General features: G+C 48.7%; 1 protein-coding gene across 1 annotated transcript in view; it reads right to left on the bottom strand.

Annotated features, from left to right (window-relative positions):
- Positions 1–25,198, bottom strand: part of RNF213 (ring finger protein 213) — a 194,263-nt gene that overhangs the window by 154,734 nt on the left and 14,331 nt on the right. Inside the window, 2 exon segments of the mRNA XM_033962240.1 lie at positions 11,909–12,108; positions 24,828–24,986. Of these exon segments, the coding sequence (XP_033818131.1) occupies positions 11,909–12,108; positions 24,828–24,986 (359 nt within the window).

Genomic DNA, 25,198 nt, shown 5'->3' with positions numbered 1-25,198 from the left:
AAAGGACAAAAACAATTGAGGAACCTTCCGATGAGACCTGGTACGTTGGAGATAAAATGCCAACGCCCTCTTACAGTCAAGCGTGTGGAGCGCCGTCTCGCTGGGATGGGAGTGGGGCTTAGGAAAGAACACAGGAAGGACAATGGACTGATTGAGGTGGAAATCAGACACAACTTTAGGTAAAAATTTAGGATGGGTGCGGAGAACCACCTTGTCATGATGAAACACAGTAAAAGGCGGGTCCGCAACCAAAGCTTGCAGCTCACTAATCCGTCGAGCAGAAGTGAGCGCAATCAGAAATACCACCTTCCAAGTAAGTAATTTCAGGGAAGACTTGTCGATAGGCTCAAAGGGAGGTTTCATTAGTTGTGCTAAGACAACATTCAAATCCCAAACGACGGGAGGAGGCTTCAGAGGGGGACAGACATTGAGTAGACCCTTCATGAAACGAGTCACCAGAGGATGAAGCGAAAGAGAACGTCCCTCCAAGTGACGATAGAAAGCGGAAATGGCACTGAGATGCACCCTAACAGATGTCGTCTTCAGGCCTGAATTAGATAGATGCAACAAGTAGTCCAACACCGAAGACACCGGGACCGAATCCGGATCCAGATGACGCGAGGAACACCAGGAGGAAAACCTGGTCCATATCTGGGAATAACAAAGCCTGGTCGAGACCTTGCGCGAGGCTTCCAAAACTTCCCTCACCGGCTGAGAAACCGGGACCGAAGTCAAGGGGAGAGGAACCAAGCGGTCAGGTGTAACGACTGAAGATTGGGATGCAACAGCGAACCCCGACTCTGAGATAGCAGAGAGGGAAACACAGGCAGAAGCAGAGGCTCCCTGACACTGAGTTGAAGAAGCAGGGAGAACCAGTGTTGACGAGGCCACCGATGCGCAATGAGAATCATAGTGGCTCTGGATGATTTGAGACGAACCAACGTCCTCAAGATCAGGGGAAACGGAGGAAACGCGTAAAGGAACCTCCCTCCCCAGTCGAGAAGAAAGGCATCCGCTTCTAGACGGTCCAGGGAGTACATCCGAGAACAGTACAGGGGCAGTTTGCGCGTCTCCGGGGAGGCAAACAGGTCCACCTGCGGAGTCCCCCAGCGGTCGAAGACCTCGCGCAGAACTCTGGAGTTGAGTGACCACTCGTGCGGCTGGAGAAGCCGACTGAGTTTGTCTGCCAAGCAGTTCCGTTCTCCCTGGATATAGACCGCCTGTAGGAAGATATTCTGGGAGATCGCCCATTCCCAAAGGCGCAGAGCTTCCCGGCAAAGGGACCACGAGCCTGTCCCACCTTGCTTGTTCACATAATACATGGCCACCTGGTTGTCCGTTCGCACGAGGACTACCTGATCGTGAAGTAGATGGCAGAATGCGCGAGCCGCCAGAAAGATGGCCCGGAGCTCCAACACATTGATGTGACAGCGTCGGTCCTCCGCCAACCACAGGCCCTGGGTCCGCAGACCGTCGAGGTGGGCCCCCCACGCATACTCCGAGGAGTCCGTGGTCAGAACCTTGCGATGTGGAGGGACGAGAAAGAGCAAACCTCCGGAAAGATTCGAAGAGTCGGTCCACCAACGGAGCGATCGTCTCAAAGAAGGAGTCACCGTTATGAGACAAGAGACAGGATCGCAATCCTGGCGCCACTGAGAGGCCAGAGTCCACTGAGGAATTCTCAGGCGCAGTCTGGTGAACGGAGTGACGTGGACCGTCGACGCCATGTGGCCCAGAAGCATCATCATGCGCTGAGCCGACACCACAGGTAGCCGTGAAATCAGACGGCTCAACCGAACCAAAGCCTCCAAACGAGGAGGAGGGAGGAACGAACGAAGGCGAACAGTGTCCAGCACTGCGCCTATAAATTGAAGTGATTGAGTTGGGCACAACTGGGACTTGGGAAAGTTCACTTCGAATCCCAGTTGCTGAAGGAAGATGATAGACTGTCGGGTCGCTGAGATAACCCCCTCCCTGGTCGGGGCCTTGATTAGCCAATCGTCCAGGTAGGGGAAGACCTGCAGCCCCCGAGACCTCAGGGCTGCAGCGACCACCACCATACACTTCGTGAAGACTCGAGGGGACGAAGCCAGGCCGAAGGGGAGGACCCGGTACTGTAGGTGTAGCTCGCCCACCTGGAACCGTAAGAATTTGCGGAAGGTGGGATGCACCGGAACATGGGTGTACGCTTCCTTCAGGTCTAGGGAGCACATCCAGTCCCCTTCCTCCAAGAGAGGATACAATACCGGAAGTGATAACATCCGGAACTTCTCCCGGACCAGGAACTTGTTGAGCTTCCTGAGGTCTAGAATGGGGCGCAAGTCCCCGGTCTTTTTTGGGACCAAAAAGTAACGGGAGTAAAACCCCCGCCCCCGCTGATCGTGGGGTACAGGTTCCACCGCCCGAAGCCTCAACAAGGCCCTGGCCTCGGCCATGAGGATGGGGAGCTGGGTCCGATTGTATGGGCAAGCCCCCGGTGACTGCTCCGGCGGCGCAGACCAAAAGTTGAGAGAGTAGCCCTCGGAGACGGTCTGGAGCACCCAAGCGTCGGATGTTATCTCGGTCCAAGCCGCATAAAAGGACCGGAGTCGACCCCCTATGGGAAGGGGGTCCGGCGCGATGGCGGAGGAGGGCCGGCCCCATCCGCATCGCCCGTCAAAAAGATGGCTCAGGTTTGGAGGGACCCTGCGCCGGAGGTTTCATTTGTCCCCCTCTGCCCTGTTGAGGTGGACGCCGTGGCGGAGGCCTAGAAAAGGCCGGCGTCGACTTCTGAGGGTAACGCCTCGGAGGAGGGCGGAAGGGTTTCTGCGGCGTGGCCCGAGGTTTCGGACGGACCAGCGAGGCCAACGAGCGCTCCTGCTCCGACAACCGTTTGGTCGCCGCCTCTAGGGACTCATCAAATAACTCGGACCCCACGCAAGGTAAATCCGCTAGGCGTTCCTGCAGGTTTGGATCCATATCGAGGGTGCGTAGCCACGCTAGTCGGCGCATAGCTACAGCAAATGCAGACACCCTCGACACCAGCTCAAACGCGTCGTACACAGCGTGAAACAGGTACAGGCGCAGTTGAGACAGGTTGGACATAAACCTGGCGAATCCTTCCCTACGGGAATCTGGTAGATCGTCGTGATACTGAGGGAGGTCCTTCACCATGCCATGTAAGTAGGATGAGAATGTAAAGGCATAATTGAGCACCCTGGTTGCCATAAGGGAATTCGAATAGAGGCGACGACCAAACTTGTCCAGGGTCCGACCCTCCCTGCCGGGCGGGACCGCCGCAGAAACTCTGGAGGGTTGTGACTTTTTCAGCGCCGACTCAACCAGCAAAGACTGGTGGGAGAGTTGAGCCTTATCGAATCCCTTGGGTGGGATAGTCCTGTACTTTGACTCCATCTTAGACGGCACCGCTGTGACTGTAAGAGGTGAAGTCAGGTTCTTAAGGAAGGTCTGATGAAGGACCTTATTCAAGGGGAGTCGGGGAGTTTCCCTCGGGGGAGTGGGAAGGTCCTGCTCCTCGAGGAACTCCTTGGTGTATTGAGATCCAGCCATGAGGTCTAGACCCAAGGCACGCGCCATGTCCTGCACGAAAATGGAAAAAGAGGACGGTCTGGCGGGCGGCGAGGGGGTTCTCGACCTCCCCGCCGAACAGAAGGGGGAAGCCTCGTGGGAATAGCGTGGTTCCCTACCGGACCCGGATTCCCAAGAGGCCAGATCCAATGGCCTCGAGGGGCTCGGGGAACGTCTACGTCTCGAAGAACCCCTGGGAGAGGTCCCAGGGGTCCGAGGCACCGAGGCACGCCCCCTCCTCTTTGGCGAGGAGTCACGCGAACCCCCTCTCGCTGGGGAACGGAGCAGCCTCGGATTATCGAGGCGGAGCTCCGAGACCCGCAAAGCCTCGCCCCCGAGTGGCGAGGAGCGACCACGTCATCGAGGAGAACCACGCGAACGCTTAGGCTTCCTCGGACGACGCCTCGCCCGAGGCCGACCCGAGGGCGAAGAGTCCCGGGAGGACCTCGAGGAAGAGGAGGAGGAGATCCGCCTCACCCTGCGCACCTTGTCACGGGGCCTAACGCTACTCTCAGGCGGGGCCCCCGAGGCCGAAGTCGAGGGTAAGGTTGGGGCCGAGGTCGGTGCCGTCCCGGTACCCGAGGCCGAGGGAGTCGAGACCGAGGCCGCCGAGACCGAGGCCGCCGAGGTCGGGGCCCTCGAGGCCGAAGCTGTCGAGGCCGAAGCCTGCTGCAAGTGCTCGAGGGCTCCAGACAGCTCCGAGGCAATCAATGCTCGGAGCAAGTCTTGGAACGCCAGGATCCCCACCATGGTAGGCAGGTCCGAGGCCGGAGGGTGCTCCCTGGAGGGCGACCTCGGTCTCGAGTATTCCCTCGGGGCATTAGTGGCCATAGTTCTCGGCGGGGCCGAGGACGACCCACCCGCCGTCGAGGAGCCCGAAGATGGCTTCTTCGTCGACCCTGGAGTCGGGGATGGAAGAGAGGACTTACCCGAGGCAGGTTTCGTCGGAGGCGTAGGCTTCGATGTCGAAGGACGCGGCGAAGCCGAGGATCCCGAGGCCGAGGTCAAGGCCGGGGCCGAAGCCGAGGCCGACGTCGAGGCCTTCCCCAGCGCGGAGTCGACCACGAAGAGCTCCGCCATCCTGGCACGGCGTCGGCGGAGCACTCTGGCCTGAAAGGTGGAGCACCGATCGCAAGAGTCAGTCGGATGCTTGGGTCCTAAGCAGAGCAAGCACCACCGGTGTGGGTCGGTAATGGAAAGTAACCGCTCACACCGGGTGCACTTCTTGAAACCCGTCAAGGGACGGGACATGAAAAATCGACCCGGCCGAAAGCAAGGTCGGCCTCGGCCGCGGCTCACGGGAGCCCCCGGAGCTGAACGAAAATAAACCTTTTTTTTTTTTTGTATACGAACAATCAAAACAACAAAAACCAACGAAGTACAGCACAGCGACCGATCAAAATTCACCGGACGCGGCGACAGAAGGCAAAAAAGAGCAGAGCTCAATTTCCACAGGGCTTCTGGCTCCGCAGAAAAAACTGAACTGAGGACCACGAGGTGGGATGCGCCCTCTAGTGGGCAAGAAGGCATGCACATGCGTGGTGCAGTGTAGCAAACTTGAAACTTCAATCAAGTTTGCTTGAAAAGCTGTCCGCGCTGGGGCTCCGTAGATGACGTCACCCACATGTGAGAATATGCTGCCTGCTTGTCCTGGGATAATACACAGTCTCTTCGGGACCAGTTACCTCTTTCTGACAACCTAAAGTCAAAAAGGCGAGTGGCTTCTGAAGACCAGGCATGTGAGCAGAGCAAATCCTCTTCTGGGACACAATAGGGAAAGCCCAAGATAACCCAGTACATGTTCTCTTAAGCTTCTGCGGCTGGCATCAGGCTTGTTGCAATTTTCCAGGTTGTTCTGAATCTGGTTGGGTAGAACCGATATTTCTTCACAGTGTACTGTGAGATCTGAAGTTTGTCTTGACATATAGTAGGTCTTCAAACCCAATTGGCTGGGGTTCAAGGTGACTCATTAGTTTAAAGACCAACAGTCTTTCTTGCCTCAGAGAATTTAGCATTCAATTGGGGGGGGGGGGGGGGCGAGAAGAGACCAACAGATTTTCCTGCCAAAATTCAAAATTTATGACCAACGGACTTTCCCACCAAAATTCAAATTAGTGACCAATGGACTTTCCTGCCTCATTCACCTTAAGCCCCAACCAATTAGTTTTGAGGACCCACTTCTCTATATAAATACAAAAACTACAGACTTCCCAGCATACCCTGAAGAAAGCCACAGAACGATAGATGAAACTTCGGCTCCACATTGCCAGATGCAGCAAGAGCCGGAAAACTGCAACAAACCCAGTACATGTCTTGCTGTGGGTTGTATCTTTGATTAGAGGGTGAGTAAAACCAAATCTATGACTGAAATTTGCCACTCTGAAAATGGCCAGTACCCGAAAGCAAACAGCCCCCCCAATCCATCCCTCCCTCCACTCCCAGAACCAAAGCAAATCAACTTCCTTTCTCTCCCCCATCCTCCAGAAACAAAGAAGCCACCTCCCTCCCAAAACCATCCACAACCCCTTCCCTTGGACCTACGGAATCACCCTGGTCTAGTGTCTTAGAGGGCAGGAGCACAGTCAAAAGAGTTGCCACGACTTTCTGTGCCAGTCTTGCAAGATTGGCACTGAGGTCCTGGCAGCCATTTTGGGACTGGAGTGACTTGAGGATCATGTGGAGTAGAGAGAGGAGGAGAACTACATGGTACAGGACAAAATGTTTCAGTTCAGCTGTACATGATTTGGCATTTATGGCCAAAACTGAAACAAAGCTGAACGTAGATTTTAGGCCATTTTCAGCACAAAAGATGGAACCAAAACTCGGTCAGCCTCCATCTCTGATCTCAGATTTAATTCTCCTCCCAGTTTTTATTTAATCTGCATCTCTACTATTAAATAATATTATTACCATTTCTTCTTGTTCCTGGAAAGCCGACAGTCGACCACCAGTCGATGGCACGGACGACATGATGCCCCGACGAAGAAACCAAGGGCTACTACTCATACACAGGAGGGGACGACCTCACAGCAAATAAGGGAGATAAGGCAGGAAGGGACAACTCGGACACAGGAGGGAACGACCACACAGCAAACAAGGGAGACAACACCAGGAGCGGTAAAGGACACCGTGAAAGAAACAGTAGGGACAGCCAAGAGTAGAAAGTCCAAAAAGGTAACACGAAGAGAACTCAAATGTGTGTATACGAATGCTAGAAGTCTAGGAAACAAAATGGGGGAACTAGAGACAATAGCAAGACATGATAAATTGGAAATCATTGGCATAACAGAAACATGGTGGAATGAAGAAAACAATTGGGACAGTACTACAAGGATACAAGCTATACAGAAGAGATCGAGTAGGGCAGAAAGGTGGAGCTATTGCCCTATATGTTCAGGAAGTAGAATCTGTTGGAGTGGCTATGACGGAAATGAAAGAGAAGCTGAAATAACCTCTGGATCAAGATTCCTAGTCAAAATGGCGCAGACACAAAATTGGCCTTTACTATCGTCCCCCAGGACAGGCGGAGGAAACTGACTCGGAAATGATAGAGGAAATCAAACAAGAATGCAAGACAGGCAATGTAATAATATTGGGAGACTTCAATTTCCCGGGGATAGACTGGAAACTAGGAACCTCCAACTGCGGCAAGGAGGCAAAGTTCCTGGAGGCGCTAGGGGATTGCTTCCTGGAACAAATGGTAAAAGAGCCGACAAGAGGCAACGCCGACTTGGTCCTAAATGGCCTCATGGGACCGACAAAAGAAGTAGAAGTCACGGTCCCGCTGGGGACGAGCGATCACAATGTGATCAACTTTAAACTTGACATTGGGAAAGGGAAACGTACCAAAACCTTAACCACAACCTTAAACTTTAAAAAGGGTAAATATGATCGCATGAGAGCCATGGTAGAACAACGACTCAAGAAAAAGGTGGACAAACTTGAAATGGTAGACCAGGCATGGGCCCTACTGAAAAATACTATCACAGAAGCACAAAATCTCTACTTTCCACGGATTGCCAAAGAACGGAGAACAAAAGGCAAAGGAGAACTGGCATGGCTTACCAGACAGGTGAAGGAAGCCATAAAAGAAAAGGACTCTTTCAAAAAAATGGAAACACATGAAAACAATCGAAGCTTGGAATAAACATAAAGATGATCATAAGAAATGTCACAAGGTGGTGAGGGATGCCAAAAAGGATTATGAGGAAAAAATAGCGCAAGAGGTCAAAAACTTCAAGCCCTTCTTTAGATACGTGAAAGGGAAAAAACCCGCAAAAGAGGCAGTGGGACCCCTGGACGACCAGGGAAGAAAGGGGTACATCAAGGAAGATAAACAAATTGCAGACAAACTAAATTCCTTCTTTGCATCTGTCTTTACGAAAGAGGACACTGCAACAATACCAGAAGCAGTGAAAGTGTTTAGAGGAGTAATAGAAGACAGCCTCACCACAGTTGAAGTGGACTTGGACCAGATATACTACCAGATCGACAAACTTAAATGACAAATCCCCTGGACCGGATGGAATTCACCCGAGAGTCTTAAAGGAATTGAAGGTTGAAATCCGGAGAGTTATTGCAAAAACTTGCCAACCTGACAATCAGAACTGGACAGATACCGGACGACTGGAAGATAGCGAATGTCACGCCAATTTTCAAAAAAGGATCAAGAGGAGAACTGGGCAACTACAGACCTGTGAGCCTTACGTCTGTCCCTGGAAAGATGGTTGAAGCACTCATCAAGGATAGCATAGTCCGGCACTTGAATACATACGACTTGATGAAACCTAGTCAACATGGCTTCAGGAAAGGGAAATCATGTTTAACGAATTTACTTCAATTTTTTGAGACTGTGAACGAACAAATTGATAGTGGGAAGCCGGTGGACATAATATACTTGGACTTCCAGAAAGCATTCGACAAAGTTCCACACAAAAGACTTCTCAGGAAACTACAAAGCCATGGAATAGAGGGAGATATACAAAGGTGGATAGGCAAATGGCTGGAAAATAGAAAGCAGAGAGTAGGCATAAATGGGAAGTTCTCCGACTGGGAGAAAGTGACTAGTGGTGTACCCCAGGGCTCGGTTCTTGGGCCGATCCTATTTAATATTTGTATCAATGACCTGGAAGAAGGAACATCCAGTGAGATCATCAAGTTTGCAGACGACACAAAGCTATGCCGGGCAATCAGATCACAGGAAGATAGCGAGGAACTCCACAGCGACTTGTATCAGTTAGAGAATGGGCAGAGAAATGGCAGATGTTCAACGTGGAGAAATGCAAAGTAATGCATTTAGGCAGTAAGAATAAGGAACACGAGTATAGAATGTCAGGTGCAACTCTGGGTAAGAGTGAACAAGAAAAGGACCTGGAGTACTGATAGAGAGGACCCTGAAGCCGTCAGCACAATGTGCGGTGGCAGCAAAGAAAGCAAATAGAATGTTGGGCATGATAAAGAAGGGAATCATGAGTAGATCGGAGAGGGTCATAATGCCGCTTTATAGAGCAATGGTCAGACCCCACTTGAAATACTGCGTCCAACACTGGTCTCCCAACCTAAAGAAGGATATAAAACTGCTGGAGAGGGTGCAGAGGCGAGCAACAAAGCTAGTAATGGGTATGGAGAAACTGGAATACGAGGATCGACTTATGAGACTGGAATTGTTCTCCCTTGAGAAGAGGAGCCTGCGAGGGGATATGATCGAGACCTTCAAAATACTGAAAGGAATCGACAAAATAGAGCAGAAAAAACTATTTACATTGTCCAATTTGACACGAACAAGAGGACACGGAATGAAGCTGAGGGGGGACAAGTTCAGGACGAATATCAGGAAGTTCTGCTTCACGCAGAGTGGTGGACACCTGGAATGCTCTCCCCAACGAGATTATTGCGGAATCGACCGTCCTAGAAAGCAAACTAGATGCACATCTCCTTATGAGGGGCATAGAAGGATATGTGTGACTACAAATTATCATAAGGGTTAATCTAGAATATCGCTAATACCAGACAATACACATCAGTATTGTTAGCCCGACAGACTTGAAGGACTATGGCCTCAGAATCGGAGCCTACGCACAGCAGTGAAAATCAGAGACTGAGGATAATCCGCGTAGTACTACAGCTCCTGCTCCAATCATTGGCCGATGTATATATTTTTTAAAATAATTTTTCTAAAGCATTTCAATAAAGCTAAACCCTATACCCCGAACTTTAGAAACTTTTCCAGGGATACTGTGTATGTGTAAAAGCCAGGATTTGAAAAAATAGACCAGAAAGACTTATCTTGTTACTGATTTGTCTTTAAAAATAGATTTGGTCACTAGTGTCTGTTTGCCGACGCGGCCAGCGTTTCGTGGGAATTTTAAACATCCGCTGCGTCAGGGCCACCAGGACATTCAAAATCACAGGCTCGTTCAGTTCACTCGGTCACAAATTTTGACCACTCGGCCTGTGATTTTGAATGTCCTGGTGGCCCTGACGCAGCGGATGTTTAAAATTCCCACGAAACGCTGGCCGCGTCGGCAAACAGACACTAGTGACCAAATCTATTTTTAAAGACAAATCAGTAACAAGATAAGTCTTTCTGGTCTATTTTTTCAAATCCTGGCTTTTACACATACACAGTATCCCTGGAAAAGTTTCTAAAGTTCGGGGTATAGGGTTTAGCTTTATTGAAATGCTTTAGAAAAATTATTTTAAAAAATATATACATCGGCCAATGATTGGAGCAGGAGCTGTAGTACTACGCGGATTATCCTCAGTCTCTGATTTTCACTGCTGTGCGTAGGCTCCGATTCTGAGGCCATAGTCCTTCAAGTCTGTCGGGCTAACAATACTGATGTGTATTGTCTGGTATTAGCGGTATTCTAGATTAACCCTTATGATAATATTGTATACTGCTGGGGTGACTAGTTTTAGGTTGACTACAAATTATGCCAGGTGTACACCTGGGAGGGCCTCTGCGTGTGCGGATTGCCGGACTTGATGGACTGTAGGTCTGATCCGGAGATGGCACTTCTTATGTTCTTATGAGTTGCAATTCTTAACTCGGTGTTTTGATTTAAATTAATTTTCAATATAAAATTGTTGAGATAATGGTGTTATTTTACATTTTTGCTTTGTATAATCCTTTGTTATTGTAAGTTGTATTATGAAGTAACTTATTCCTATGTTTGATCTGTAATCTGCTCAGAACGGCGGATAACTGGACTCAAATCAATTTAAACAAACTATACCCTTGCTGATGCTTACATGCAGGAATTGTTTTAGGAAGTCTGCAACAGACTTTGGTAAATCTCTTTGAAAACTGTGCTGGGGAGATCTGGCAATCACTCCTATTTGAGAGCATGAAGACCCATGGGTGCTGGATCCGAGGCCTAGGATTTCATGACGACAAAAACATCCCATTATTGGCTTCTTGAAAAGGCTCTTTAAATGCTGGGAGGTGTCTGGGACCCTAGAGAGGCTGAAGGCAGGCTGTAGTGTTTCAGAATGAGAACAGGAGGGGCTTTGGTCACTCGTGAATGCCCAGTTGGTCTTTTCTTTTTTTGAGTCACGGACCCCTTTAAGAATCTGATGAAAGCTATAGACCCCCTTCCCCAGAAATATTCACATAAACACAAGTTTGCATGCAATGAATATAATGTACTTTATTTATCGAGCTTTGGATTGTCATACACAATGGAATAAATTTTAAAGTAAAAAAAAAAAAAAAAATCTAAAACAACCCCCCCTCCCAAAAAAACCAACAACCCACTGGGCTGTATAGTGAATATAAATGTTATTTTATCTAACCCTCACATACCCCCTGAAACACATCCATGGACCCCAGGTTATGAACCCCTGGTCTAGACTTTGCTGGGCTATGGGAGAGACGATCTGGTCTGGCACCATCAGGATAATACCCACTTGTGGGGCTAATTATTTGCCACTGGTACATGTGGAAAAACTTCTTAACAACCATTGTCACATATAACTCATGGTTTACAGAGGGAAAATTCTTTACACTATTCACCGCCATTTGCCCAACATCTATGCAAGACAGATGCCTATGTGCTTCTATGAAATAGGTTCCCAGAGCCCATCCCTGTAACGTGTAAATGTCACCAGCAGGTGTCAATGTGTGTGTTTACTCTGTAAACCGTCGAATGTACAGAATATTATTAATATTATATACAACTCTACCCCACGCTAGCACTATAAAAACTATGCCTCAGGAACAGCTACATCCAACTCTGTCACTGCATATATTGCGAGGCAATTTAAAATGAAATTAAACCCACCCCACATGTCAAACCCCATCCGTAAGCCTGTGCCGATTATAGCAAGCACCTCTTACCTTTATCAACAAGCAATTTGGACTTTATGAACAAACAGCGGTCCACATGAATCCCTTCTGCGACATCGGGTTTGTAGATATACTCATAATCCACTTTCTTGTCCCTTATAATACAGTATTTGTAAGGAATGCTTTTCTCCATACACTCCCTGGAAATGGAGGCGCAGCCTTGCAGAAGAAATCCATGATTTTTTAGGTCCCTGAGTGTAAAACAAAGAAAAGTCCAAAACAGCAGATCAGCTTTCCAGCCCTCCTCATAACAAAACCTTCCACCGCTTCTTACCCTTTGATTCTTTGTTGCTCTGCACTCTGGTACTTTCAAGGAATCATTTTTTAACACTCAGGGGGGGGGAGGGTAATCAGAAAACATAGGGCCCAATTCTCCATAAAGCAGCTGTTAATATTCACATACTGATTATATGCATAAATGTTTTGAATAATGGTATTATATGTTGATAAATTCCAAAATCCCAGCAGACCGCTATTCTGAAGACGGAGCAGTAATTATGATGCGAAATCAGCAAAGGGGCGAGAGAAAGAGTGAAAGCCCTAGTTTGTACAATACAAAACAATAAGAGACAAAAACAAATGCATTTTAAACAGCCAGCTGCAGATTCAAAGAAATGGAAGGAAGCCACATTGTAAAGGAAACATGGAGGTCAAGCAGAGGCATGAGAAATTTCCAATTAAGCTAAGTAAATACCATAAATACTCAAATATAAACAGAGATTTAGGGGCCAAAAATTGGGGGGTCTCGGTTTAAATTCAGGCCAGCGCCCAGCCACCTCCCCCCCAAATATCGCAGGCCTCCGCCAGGCCACCAGGTCCGGCACCATTTCCCACTCCCTGCCCTGTCCATTGTACCTCCTCTCTGCCGCCTACCTGGAATCCCTGGTGGTCCAGAGGTGTAGCAGGCAGGAGTGAGCTTTTCTGCGCTCCTGCCATGCTGCTAAACCGGTCGGTCACTGCCGTGAGCTCTGGCTTCAGCAGTACCGAGCTCAGCACTGAGCAGCTTCCTGAATGGCTCCTGCGAATTCTCACGAGACTCGCCACAGCCATTCAGGAAGCCAATCAGCGCCAAGCAGGAGTACCTGTACCTGTTTGATTCAATAGACACATCCATAGCTTGTTTTTGAATTGATATAATTTGAGCTGTGAAAAGGGGTTTTGAGTGATTATAGAAGCCCACTATTTACCCTTCTCCATTGAGAATATTGACCATTTAAACCTACTCTCTGCTTTCTGTCTTTCAACCATAGAAATGGCCCATCCGCAGCATCCACTATCTCCTCCTCCTCTTCCTATTGGCTAAGGCTCTTTACACCTGCATTGTGAGGTCATAGAGCTTTATGGTTATAGAAACATGATGGCAGATAAAGGCCAAATGGCCCATCCGCAGCATCCACTATCTCCTCCTCCTCTTCCTATTGGCTAAGGCTCTTTACACCTGCATTGTGAGGTCATAGAGCTTTATGGTTATAGAAACATGATGGCAGATAAAGGCCAAATGGCCCATCCGCAGCATCCACAATCTCCTCCTCTCCCTATTGGCTAAGGCTCTTAACATTTGCAACTCCTCTTCCTATTGGTTAAGGCTCTTTCCACCTGCATTGTGAGGTCATAGAGCTTTATGGTTATAGAAACATAGGCCCGGATTCACTAAACCCCGATTGTATCTCAGAACCGTTCCTGATTGCATGCAGGCTGACAAATTCACAAAAGTCCTGCATGCAAATGGGGATGGTCGTTGACACACACCCCCCCCTCCTACAGCACGGATCGCTAGAGAGCAATCCTGGAGCATGCGCAGACCCTGACAGTAGTGACAGGAGAAGGAACCTCCTGTCACTGCTGTCCGGGCTTCTGACAGCTTTTTTTATTATTTTTTATTTTAATCGGGCAGATATTTTGCAGGTATTACAAACGTAAAATAACTGCTTGGTTAAAATTTTAAAAAGCCCACACCCAAAGTGCCGCCTCTCTCCCCAAACCCCTAAAAAATGCTCTGCGCGCCGATGCCCCGCCAACACAAGGCAGGAGAGAAGCCAACTCCCTCCTGCCATCTTAAACACCACCTGGCCGGGCCCAGCCCACCTCCCTCCCTGTAGTAGGCTGTCCGGCTGGCCAGGCCCTGCCCACCCCCTCCCCATACCTTTAGAACTGTTGGGAGCAGGAGGGGTGCCAGTCCCTCCTGCTCCTGAGGCCTCCCATGATCATCTTCTTGAGCAGGAGGAAGCCCAAAGTCCTCCTGCTCCTGCCTCTGCAGCGATACTGGCCTTAGGCCACGCACCGATGCATAATCTGATGCATGGGGAGGGGCCTAAGGCACTGATTGGCTGAGGCACCTTGGGCTCCTCCATTGGGAGGGGCCCATGGTGCCTCAGCCAATCAGGGACTTCCTTAGAAACATAGAAAGATGACGGCAGATAAGGGCTACAGCCCATCAAGTCTGCCCACTCTATTGACCCACCCCTTTAAGTCTACTGACCCCCTTAAGTATAATTGTAATTATACTGCCACTCTACTGACCTGCTCTTTCAAGTCTATACCCTAGTGACCCTATCCCTTGGCATGACCCTCGTAGGGATCCCACATAGGTATCCCATTTGTTCTTGAAGTCTGGGATGCTGCGTGCCTCGATCACCTGCACTGGAGGAGTCTAAGGAAGTCCCTGATTAAATAAATGTGGGCTATGCCCAAATGATCTTTGCTAGTCTTGTAACAGTGCAAAGGGATCTCTCAAACATATGATTTTTGAATGTAACAATCCCCTGCTTTTGCTGAGCCCCGATGGAGATTTCTGCCATGGCCTGGAGCACTGGATGCTCATGGAATTCTTGTGGGTGTCTGAGCGTTTTGTATTTTGGGCCATGGTGAAGACCTCTGCCATGGCTTATTAAAAGAAGGCCAATGTTTTCGATTCTGGATTGGTGTGTTGACCAAAACTATGAAGATTTTATAAAATAATAGACTGTTAAATAAATCCATTATTTGGAAATGCTTAGTTTTGTCATGTAATCTTTCATTGTAGAATTGTTTAGTCTCTGTAGCTTTAAAACTGATTATCCAACACTGGAAGAGCAACTCTAATGTCTGATGGCATACTATACTATTATTTCGGAAGTATTAGGATTTTTATCTTTATCTTTACTAGTTAATTACAAATATAATAAAAAATGATCCAAATTTGATAAATTTTTCTCTCTTGTTCCAAATACTTTTAATTTGATAAGTTGCAACTAACTTTTACTGTTATTTGATGTTTAATTCTATGTTTGGTTCGTATAATTCACTGTCATTACTCAGCTGTACAATTTACTGTATATTATGGATGAAAGCATATTATTGCTACAGCTTGTATCTTTTTTAAAAATCCAATAAAAATCATATTAAGAAAAATAAATTGTTTGTGAGAAATTGCAGAGACCAGGGATACCGAGAACCTAAATGGTAGATAAAGTATAATGTGGACAAGTGAGATTCAGGGAAGAATCCCAAATGTACAAGATGCCACCTGGTTCTGAGGAAGAATCACCTCCCAGGAAAAAGATCAAAAGAGTTATTAACACCCTGGAATGCTCAGCTCAGTCTGCAACGGCAAATAAAAAAGCAAGCAAGATGTTAGAAATTATTCAATCACAAAGGAAGAAAGAATAAAGCCATAGAATATTGTAATTCCATGGAGTGACAACAGGAGTAGAGTGTGAGTTTTCCTCGTTAATATTAGGTATTCTTATCGATTCTTCACTTACATTTAAGGACCAACTAAACTAGCTTATTAAAAAGTGTTTTTTAAATCTCCGTGCTCTGAGAAGAGTGAGAGCACTCTTTCACCAAGAACACTTCTCTGTATTGGTTCAATCAATCATTTTGTCAAGGTTGGATTACTGCAATTCAGTGTATTTGGGTCTTTCAAAGGTCAGTCTGCAGCGACTTTAATTAATTCAGAACACTGCAGCTAAACTTATTTTTGGTAAGAGTAAATTCCTCTACTCCTCTACTCAAGGAATTACATTGGCTTCCAGTGTATCTCAGAATTCAATTGAAGTGTATTTAAGATCCTATTTGGCATTTTCGCAGCTTTGATTCCTTTAGACTGGAATGTTCCTAGATCTCATCTTGCCAGAAGTTCTCCAAAATTAAAACTTACATTCTCCTAGGACAAGCAGGATGAGTCAGCCACATATGGGTGTTGTCCCAACAGCTCCCAATTTGCGGATAAGCTCTCCAATAGCTCAGAGAGATTTTTTTTTTTCTCTCTCTCTCTGAGCACGTGCAGTGCCCCACTGGGCATGCCCGAGCCCCACCCATTTCCCCCTGCTTCCCCCTAATCCCCAGTCTTTAGTTTCCGCCTGTTCCCATCGGTCGGATTTTCTACAGCTCTCCATTACAACTTTTCTACTCATCAACTTGAAGATGCCTGAATCATCTAAAGAAACAACTGGGATGCAGGAGGAGGATAAACACACTGGATCCTCATGAATTGTGCGCCTACTGATTGGATCCGGCGCTCGAGGTTTCCGTGTTGCTTGCATTGTGTGCACATGTCACCACGTGCACGCAAGCTAAGGAAGAGGGCACTGAGAGACTTCATGAAGAGAAGTGAGGCCCGAGAATCTTCCTCCAGCAGCCATCCTCATCGGAATGCAGCAGCGGGGGTAGAGAAATATCTCCTGGAGTCCCTGCATGTTGCTGCTTACAGCCAGCCTCTGCAGGGCAGCCGATAGGAGTCTCGCCAGACCGAGAGATCTCTCCAGGAGTCCCTGCATGTTACCACGTACAGCCAGCCTCTGCAGGGCAGCTGATAGGAGTCTCGCATGCTGCTGCGTAAATCCACAGCCTCTGCAAGCAACAGATCGGGGCTTTCGCCCTCCAGACTGCATGCTGCCGCGTACAGCCAGCCTCTGCAGGGAGCCGATCGGGGTTCAAAGGTAAGTCCTATCTGCTTGTTTTTGGGAAAACCTCTGATAATCTGTTGCAGCCCTGAGGGCTCTGCCCCACCCTCCTCCCAATCTGAATTTAAGGAGAAAGAATCTCCCATGCTTCTTTCCCTTGGAGGGGACCTGCAGACCTCTCCCCCCAGTAGGAGACATGCTGCCCCAGAGTTCAGCTTGTAAAGGACATGCTCAAAAAAAAACAACAACAACTCGATGTTTCTTTCCCTCTTGGGGTCCTGCAGAGTCTGCAATTCACACCTCTCCCAACCCGCACCCCCCTCCCCCTCTCATGTTGGGAACGAGGAGTCTGCCTTTCTCAGCAGGGTGCTGATATCATCAGAGATGCGGCATGTCACACCATGCCTCTCCAAAGGTGGGGGTTTGAAACTCCTCAGTCTAAAAAGCTGTTTGCTCTTCATAAAACCTAGGCAGAGTGCTTTTCCAGCTAGCATGAGGGACTATGATACTATTCATTATTTCTATAGCACTGAAAGGCATATGCAGCGCTGTACGGTACAGCAGGAGAAACCCACTCAAGAGGCATTATCACTCCTCTTTCTCTGCCCCCAGGCACAGTGGGAAACGCAGCCAGGAGTACTGGCACAGATGAAGGGGTGCATCCTGCCTCCTCTCTGCAGGCTCTCCCCCCCCTCTCAAGAAGGACAGAGAAGGGCGGTGGGGTACATGGAGCCACCCAACCAGTCAAGTGGAGCAGCACATGAACCTGCGAACTACCAGGGGTGGGACCAGCAGCCACAGTTAATCCTCCTGCTGACCCACTCCTCTCTCAGTGGGCTACATTCCCCACAATGCCCCCCTTTAGAGGGAGCCACGCACAACAACATGGCGCGGTCCAGCAGCATGCCATGCACCCAAGCAACGGAGGAACAAGCTACACACCAGCCTCCAGCCACGCCCCGAGTCACCACCCACAAAAATAAATAAATAAATATTTACTAAAAAAAAAAAAAAAAAAAACCCACAAACGAGGACTCACCCCAAATCCCTCCAGAAACTCACAGCCTTTCTCAAGATCCACGTGGGTGGACAACAAGTACCCAAGACAGAGTACTACAAGGCCTGAACTACCAGTACCAGTACTTCACGCAGGCAGAGGCGATTCCAGTCCACAAGAACCTCCTGGACTGCAGAGACAAGATTTGGCTGACTCCCTCCTCAGGGCAACCAACATCAAGGAGACTGGGATTGAAGTACCAGATCTTTCCAGCCCAGGGATTCGACAACCCGCAGCAGCCATATATGGACATTGCGGTAGCTTAGGAGAAACAGGGCAGCACGACCCCCCCCCCTCCAACTCCCGTCAGGGAAGGACCTGAAAAACCCTGGTTTCCACGGGGAAAAAGACCTTCGAGGGCGCAATGCTGAGCGCATGAATTGCTGCGCTCCAGTTCCAGATGCAGCTTTATCAGGAGCCCAGTGAGAGGAAATAAATAAATAAAATAAAATAGGGACTCCAGCTCACTACTGAGCCAGTCCACACTGGCAGCAGTCTGTGCCCCAGCGCTCGCAACAGTAACATAACTGCTACGCAAACAAGCACCACCCGAGGGGCAGGGGCATCCAAGGGCAGCCCTCTCCCCAAGACAAAAACAGAACCTTGACCACCCTCCGGCCCAGCAGGATCAGATTGTCTGCGAAGGCTTGGCCCAGGATCACCATCGACCAGTGGGACCTCAGCATCAAGCAGGGATTCCAAATTCGTCTCCACTCCCGCCCCCCCCCCCCCCCCGAGTGGGCGGGGCACCCTTCATCTGACGACCCAATTTTCCTGCAGCAAGGAGAGGACCTGCTTCGGCAGAATCAATAGAGGCAGTGATGAACAGAGGAGATCACCAAGGGGTTTCTACTCCAGGAACCCCCGCGTCACCATGGACAAGGACAACGCTCGTTCCTGGATCTCTGCAAGCTCAACAGGTGCATACACAAGGTCCAGATGCACTCTCTGGGTACAGTCTTGGCCCTGTTACAGCCCGAGTATTGGCTAGTATCCCATGCACCCAGCCCACAGGAGGCATCGTCGCTTCTAAAGCCAAGACAGACGCCTCCAATACAAGGTCCTGCCCCTTGGACTCTCAACGGCTCCAAGAGCGTTCACAAAGTGCGTGGCAGTGGCACATCCTCGCCTTCAAGGGGTGCGCGTCCTATCTTATCTCGACAGCTGGCAGCCCCGTCAACCATCTTAACCCTCCTCCAAGAACTGGGGTTCCTCATCAACTACCTGAAATCCCACCTGATACCCACCCAGGGGATATTGTTCATCTTGGCAGTCATCGACACCACGCAGACCAAGGCCGTCCTACGGGACTACCAGATCGACGCCATGACATCCCTGGCCCAGTGCATCCCTGCCAGCAGCTCATCGTCAGCACGCTCCGGTCTTTGTTGTGCAGCACACCAGACTACTCATGAGATCCCTGAAAGGGCACCTCAGACATCACTGGGACCAGTGTACCCAACCTCTGACCACCCACCTACTGGAGCTCAGGGCCATAGGGAATGCCCTCGAAACCTTCAAACAGGCAGGGTAGTCCTCACCCAAACAGAAAACCAGGTGGCCTTGCACTATATCAATAAACAGGGAGGGACAGGGTCAACCTCGCTATGCAAGGAAGCTTGCCACATGTGGGAGTTCTCCAACTCCATTCAATGCCCCATCCAGGCAACTTACCTCCTGTGGGAGCAGAACGACCTGGCAGAAAGACTCAGCCACCAGCTGGATCCCGATGAGTGGTGTCTCAACCCAGCGGCAATGAAGAAGATCTTCAGCACCTGGGGCACACCGAGCATCGACCTGTTTGCAACCAAACCGAACTCAAAATACTCGACCTTCTGCGCAAAGAGATCAACCCATCGCCGTCTCAGCCCCGACGGTCTGTCTGTGAGTTGGAACCACGGACTCTTATATGCCTACCCGCCACACCCTAAGTCCTGCAGAAGATTCTTCAGGACAGAGCAACGGTGATCATGATTGCCCTGTTCGGGCCCCTGCAACCATGGTTCCCGTTCCGGCAAGGGATAGCGGTTCACCCACCTCCCCCCCTCCCGATCAGTGCAGTTCTCATTACACAATGCGGGAACCTTACCCTCCACCATGATCTGTGTTCCTTAGCCCTGACCGCATGGATGAGGAGAGGATGAACCTACCACAAGACGTGGAGCACACTCTTATGGCAGCCAGAAGACCTTCAACCAGAAAACGCTATGGGTTGAAGGGTAGAAGGTTCCGCTACCAGTGCACAGACACACAGCGAGACCCCTACAACTGCCCCATACCGGACATCCTGCAGTACATAATGAGCTTATCTCAGGGGGACCTAAAACCCACTTCCATCAAGGTCCACCTAAGTAAATCGCGGCATACCACGCTGGCTTAGACCAGTGTTTTTCAACCACTGTTCCGCGGCACACTAGTGTGCCGCGAGATGTTGCCTGGTGTGCCGCAGGGACGCCATCAGGGCAGTACTACCAGTCCTGCATTCAGGGGCCCGGAGCTGACAGGGGGCCCGAGGCAGGGGCGCCAGTAGCTCACCAAGGCAAAGTGAGTCGATCATCCAGGACTCACTTTGTCTTGGCGATCTAATCAATCGAGCCGATAAGTCTTCTTCTCCCCGACGTCAATTCTGCAGTCGGAGAGGAAGTTCGGGCCAGCCAATCGCTGCCTGGCTGGACGGAACTTCCTCTCCGATTGCAGAATTGACGTCAGGGAGAGCATGCGTCAGCGTCGGCTTTGGGGCCTGTTATCCATTGGTGGGTCCTGTTCCCCGATGGCAGTGGCAGTGGCTTGGAGAACGGCAGGGAGAAAGAAAGAAAGAAAGAAAGGGGGCAGGCAGGGAAACAGAAGGAAAGAAGAGAAACAGAAAAAAAGAAAGAAAGGTCAGGGAGAGAGGAAGAAAAAGTTGGGGGAGGGAATGAGGTGTGGAGGTGAGAAAGCATACAGGCTGATAGAAGGGAAGAAAGATTGGATGCACAGTCAGAAGAAGAAAGTGCAACCAGAAATCACCAGACAAGGTAGGAAAAATGATTTTATTTTAAATTTAGCAAAGTGGAGGCAGTATTACCACAGTTTTCAAAGGAATTTGCCCAAATAACTTAATAGTTAACTGGGTAAATTCCCAGAGATGAAAACTTCCCTTCACTTACTATGCACAGTTCTGAATTTATATCTGCTGTCTATATTTTACAATATGGTCACCTTTTACTAAACCGCAATAGTGATTTTTAGCGCAGGGAGCCTATGAGCGTCAAGAGCAGCGCTGGGCATTCAGCGCAGCTCCCTGCGCTAAAAACTGCTATTGTGGTTTAATAAAAAGGATGGAGGGTATATTTGTCTATTTTTGTATGCTATAAAAACCAAATACAGAGAGAGACTGAGAGCTGTTGACGAAGAGCTACGTGTGTGTCTTTCTTCGATTCCAGCCAGAATATCAGCTTTGTGTTCAGCCAAACAGGCCCAGGTTTCGCACTGAATAAAGTATTTTATAATTTTTCACTATTCTGTTTACTTAATATTTCATAATAAAGTAATTATAAAATACTTTCTTTGTGTTTATTTGATTCCTATTCAAGAGAATTACTTTATATATAGTCAATATAGGCACAGAGTTAAATTTTTTAACATTTTCTAATGGTGGTGTGCCTCGTGATTTTTTTCATGAAACAAGTGTGCCTTTGCCCAAAAAAGGTTGAAAAACACTGGCTTAGACAACAGATCAGTGTCGAGGCATCCAGGAATCACAAAATTTCATGAAGGGACTGTCCAATCTGCACCCACCGGTCAGACCACCACTGCCCGGATGGGACCTCAACTTGGGGCCGCATCATCTCACCTTGACCCCTTCAAACCTTTGGGGGAGGCAGATACTGTATTCCTGGCTGGGAAAACCCTGACCATCGTGTCTACCAACACACTCCCTCATGAGAACAGGGTGGTACCCAGAACCCACCCCCGATTCTTGCCGAAGGTGGCTTCAGCGTGCCTCCCGGCACTCTACATCTCCCCACAGGGAGGCACACTGCCACCTCAGCAACACCTCCTGGACTGTGTGCGGGCCCTGACTATGCAGCAGATTAGACAAGCCTCAATTGTTCGTCTCCTACGACCAAAACAGACCAGGACTTCCGGCCACCAAACGCAGGCGCTCGCGCTGGATATAAGAGTGCATCCCCTTCACCTATAGAAAAGCGCAGCATCAACCGCAGGTGGGAGCCAACGCCCACCAGCGCAGAACCATAGCCAACACAATGGCTCATCTGCACCACACACCAATAGGGGACATCTGCGATGCAGCCACTTGGTCCTCCATGCACACCTTCACCAAGCACTACTGCCTCGACATAGCATTCCACGCTCCAAATGCATTCGGCCGAGCAGTCTTGGAAGTGGCTCTTCCCTCCCGGGAGGGACAGCAACCACTAGCACAGCCTTGACAAACACTGATCAAGTAGGGGGTTATAATTATCGACAAACACTGATCAAGTAGGGTGTTATAGATATTGATTAAGTAGGTCTTCCAGCACTCCTGCCTAGACTGAATGTGGAATAGGCAAGTATGAAATCTCACATGCAAGTACGAATTGTCACTGTTGACCAGTTGGTTTCTCACTGTTCATTGATTGTCATTGACCAGTTTCACTGTTCTGTGAGTTAAGTAGGTCTTCCAGCAATCCTGTCTAGTCTGAATGTGGAATAGGCAAGTATGAATTCTCATATGCAAGTACGAATTGTCACTGTTGACCAGTTACGAATTGTCACTGTTGATCAGTTGGTTTTCTCACTGTTCATTGATTGTCATTGACCAGTTTCGTTGTTCTGTGAGTTAAGTAGGTCTTCCAGCACTCCTGTCTAGACTGAAAGTGGAATAGGCAAGTATGAATTCTCACATGCAAGTACGAATTGTCACTGTTGACCAGTTGGTTTTCTCACTGTTCATTGATTGTCATTGACCAGTTTCGCTGTTCTATGAGTTAAGTAGGTCTTCCATCACTCCTGTCTAGACTGAAAGTGGAATAGGCAAGTATGAATTCTCACATGCAAGTACGAATTGTCACTGTTGACCAGTTGGTTTTCTCACTGTTCATTGATTGTCATTGACCAGTTTCGCTGTTCTATGAGTTAAGTAGGTCTTCCAGCACTCCTGTCTAGACTGAAAGTGGAATAGGCAAGTATGAATTCTCACATGCAAGTACGAATTGTCACTGTTGACTAGTTGGTTTCTCACTGTTCATTGATTGTCATTGACCAGTTCACTGTTCTGTGAGTATTATTGCTCAGTTAACACAGCACTTTATCTAAATCCTTGTTTCCACAACTTCACCTGCTTTGCCTGATTACCCTGCCCGGCTCGGCCTCCACAGCCAGGCGAGGGATGCACAAAGCGCTAAGGCGCAGGTCCAGTCGGTACATCCCTCGGCTAGGGAGTCACCCATATGTGGCTGACTCATCCTGCTTGTCCTAGGAGAAAGTGTAGTTACTTACCTGTAACGTAGGTTCTCCGTGGACAGCAGGATAGTCAGCCACACAACCCACCCGCCTCCCCAAACGGCCGACTCGGCCACAGCTAGGAACATCCTGGGGATTAGGGGGAAGCAGGGGGAAATGGGTAGGGCTCGGGCATGCCCAGTGGGGCCCGGGCACTGCACATGCTCAGAGAAAACAAACAAACAAAAAAATCTCTCTGAGCTATTGGAGCTTATCCGCAAATTGGGAGGTGTTGGGACAACACCCATATGTGGCTGACTATCCTGCTGTCCACGGAGAACCTACGTTACAGGTAAGTAACTACACTTTTCCCTCTCTCAGTAGTAAAAACAGAACCTTTAAGAGATTTCGTCATTCTTTTGCTTTTAAATTAACCGAATTCTGGAATGCTTTACCACTTACATGAAGAAGTTTAGGTTCTTTTGCTTTATTCCGGAAAGTTCTGAAAACTTTTGTTTGCTAAACATTTTGGAAATTAACTATTTCAGTCGACTTTTCCTTGTCAAGTTTATGTACTATGGGCTCCTTTTACAAAGGTGCGCTAGCGTTTTTAGCACACGCACCGGATTAGCGCGTACTAGCCGAAAAACTACAACCTGCTTAAAAGGAGGCGATAGCGGCTAGCGTGTGTGGCATTTTAGCGTGTGCGGCATTTTAGCGTGTGCTATTCCGCGCGTTAGGGCCCCAACGCACCTTTAAGTTTTACATTATTGTAAACCGAGTTGAGCTCCGAGTCTGTAAAACTAAGTTTTAGTTTAGTTTTGGTCAACCTACCACTAACAAAATCCAGAGAAAGGCAAAACGATACAAGGGAATGGGAACCCACCACCCCTTTAATAAAGGGACACAAAACAGGTTATGGCTCTTGATTGGTGAGGCCCGACTTTAGTACAGGAAGAGGCGGTTGGAGCATACAGCGAGTGATTTCCTTCACTCGCTGGTGCTCTGGCTGCCCTCTCCTACCTCCCCTTCATAGTCGGAAAATACCGCAAATGACCGCAAACCACGAATTCGCGGGGGAGCACTGTAAAGTATTTTTTTCACTCAACTTAAAATTTAAGCTGTGAAATTTGTTGCTGAAGGATGTAAATCAAAGTAATTAGTATATCTGGGTTGTCATCACGACATTCTTTCCTGGCTCTATGGTGGAATCTGCATAGAACGTCAGTGTTTGTAGAATAAAGAACATTTCTACATCATCATTTCCTGTTTCTCTTAATAAACAAACAGATGGCATACCTGAAGAACAAATTTCTGGAGGAAAAGTCCACATACCACTATTAGGAATGGGGTACGAATGAGCAGAAATAAAATGGGTCTACCCCACAGGGATTGTGGCGACAGCTTGTGACCCGGATCAGTCACTGTTTGATACAGGATATTAGGCTCAAGAGACCCTCTAAACCCAATACTGGTATAATCTACACTCCGCTAACGTGGTGATTTCTTCAACCCCCAATGTATCACAAGGCTTCTTCTTTACCTTGTGACGCTCATCTCGCAGATATCATCTTTCCAAGCTGTATAGCCTTTCATTCCCCCTGCCCTGATCACAACTCTGTGTTTGTCAGGATCAAACTTGAAATCCTTTGAGAGAATGGCATGAAACCAGACGGTAACCGCATTCCCACTCTCCACCAAACTGCACCAGAAAAAAGAAAGAAAAAATTGTGCATTAAATAATAAACAAGTGTTTTAGCCCCCACCTCTACCCTGACCCTGACCCCACCCATGCCACGCCTCCCACTGATCCCAGTCCCACCACCTCACCTTTCACCATTTCCTTAGTCGTCTGCACCCTTTTGGCCCTCTTAAATCCTCCACTGCATTTATCCCCCTTTCAGTCCCAGCTCC

The sequence above is a fragment of the Geotrypetes seraphini genome, chromosome 10, assembly GCF_902459505.1.
Source record: "Geotrypetes seraphini chromosome 10, aGeoSer1.1, whole genome shotgun sequence".
NCBI lineage: Eukaryota > Metazoa > Chordata > Amphibia > Gymnophiona > Dermophiidae > Geotrypetes > Geotrypetes seraphini.
The sequence above is the reverse complement of the archived record's forward strand: the minus strand, read 5'-3'. Positions and strand labels throughout refer to the sequence as shown.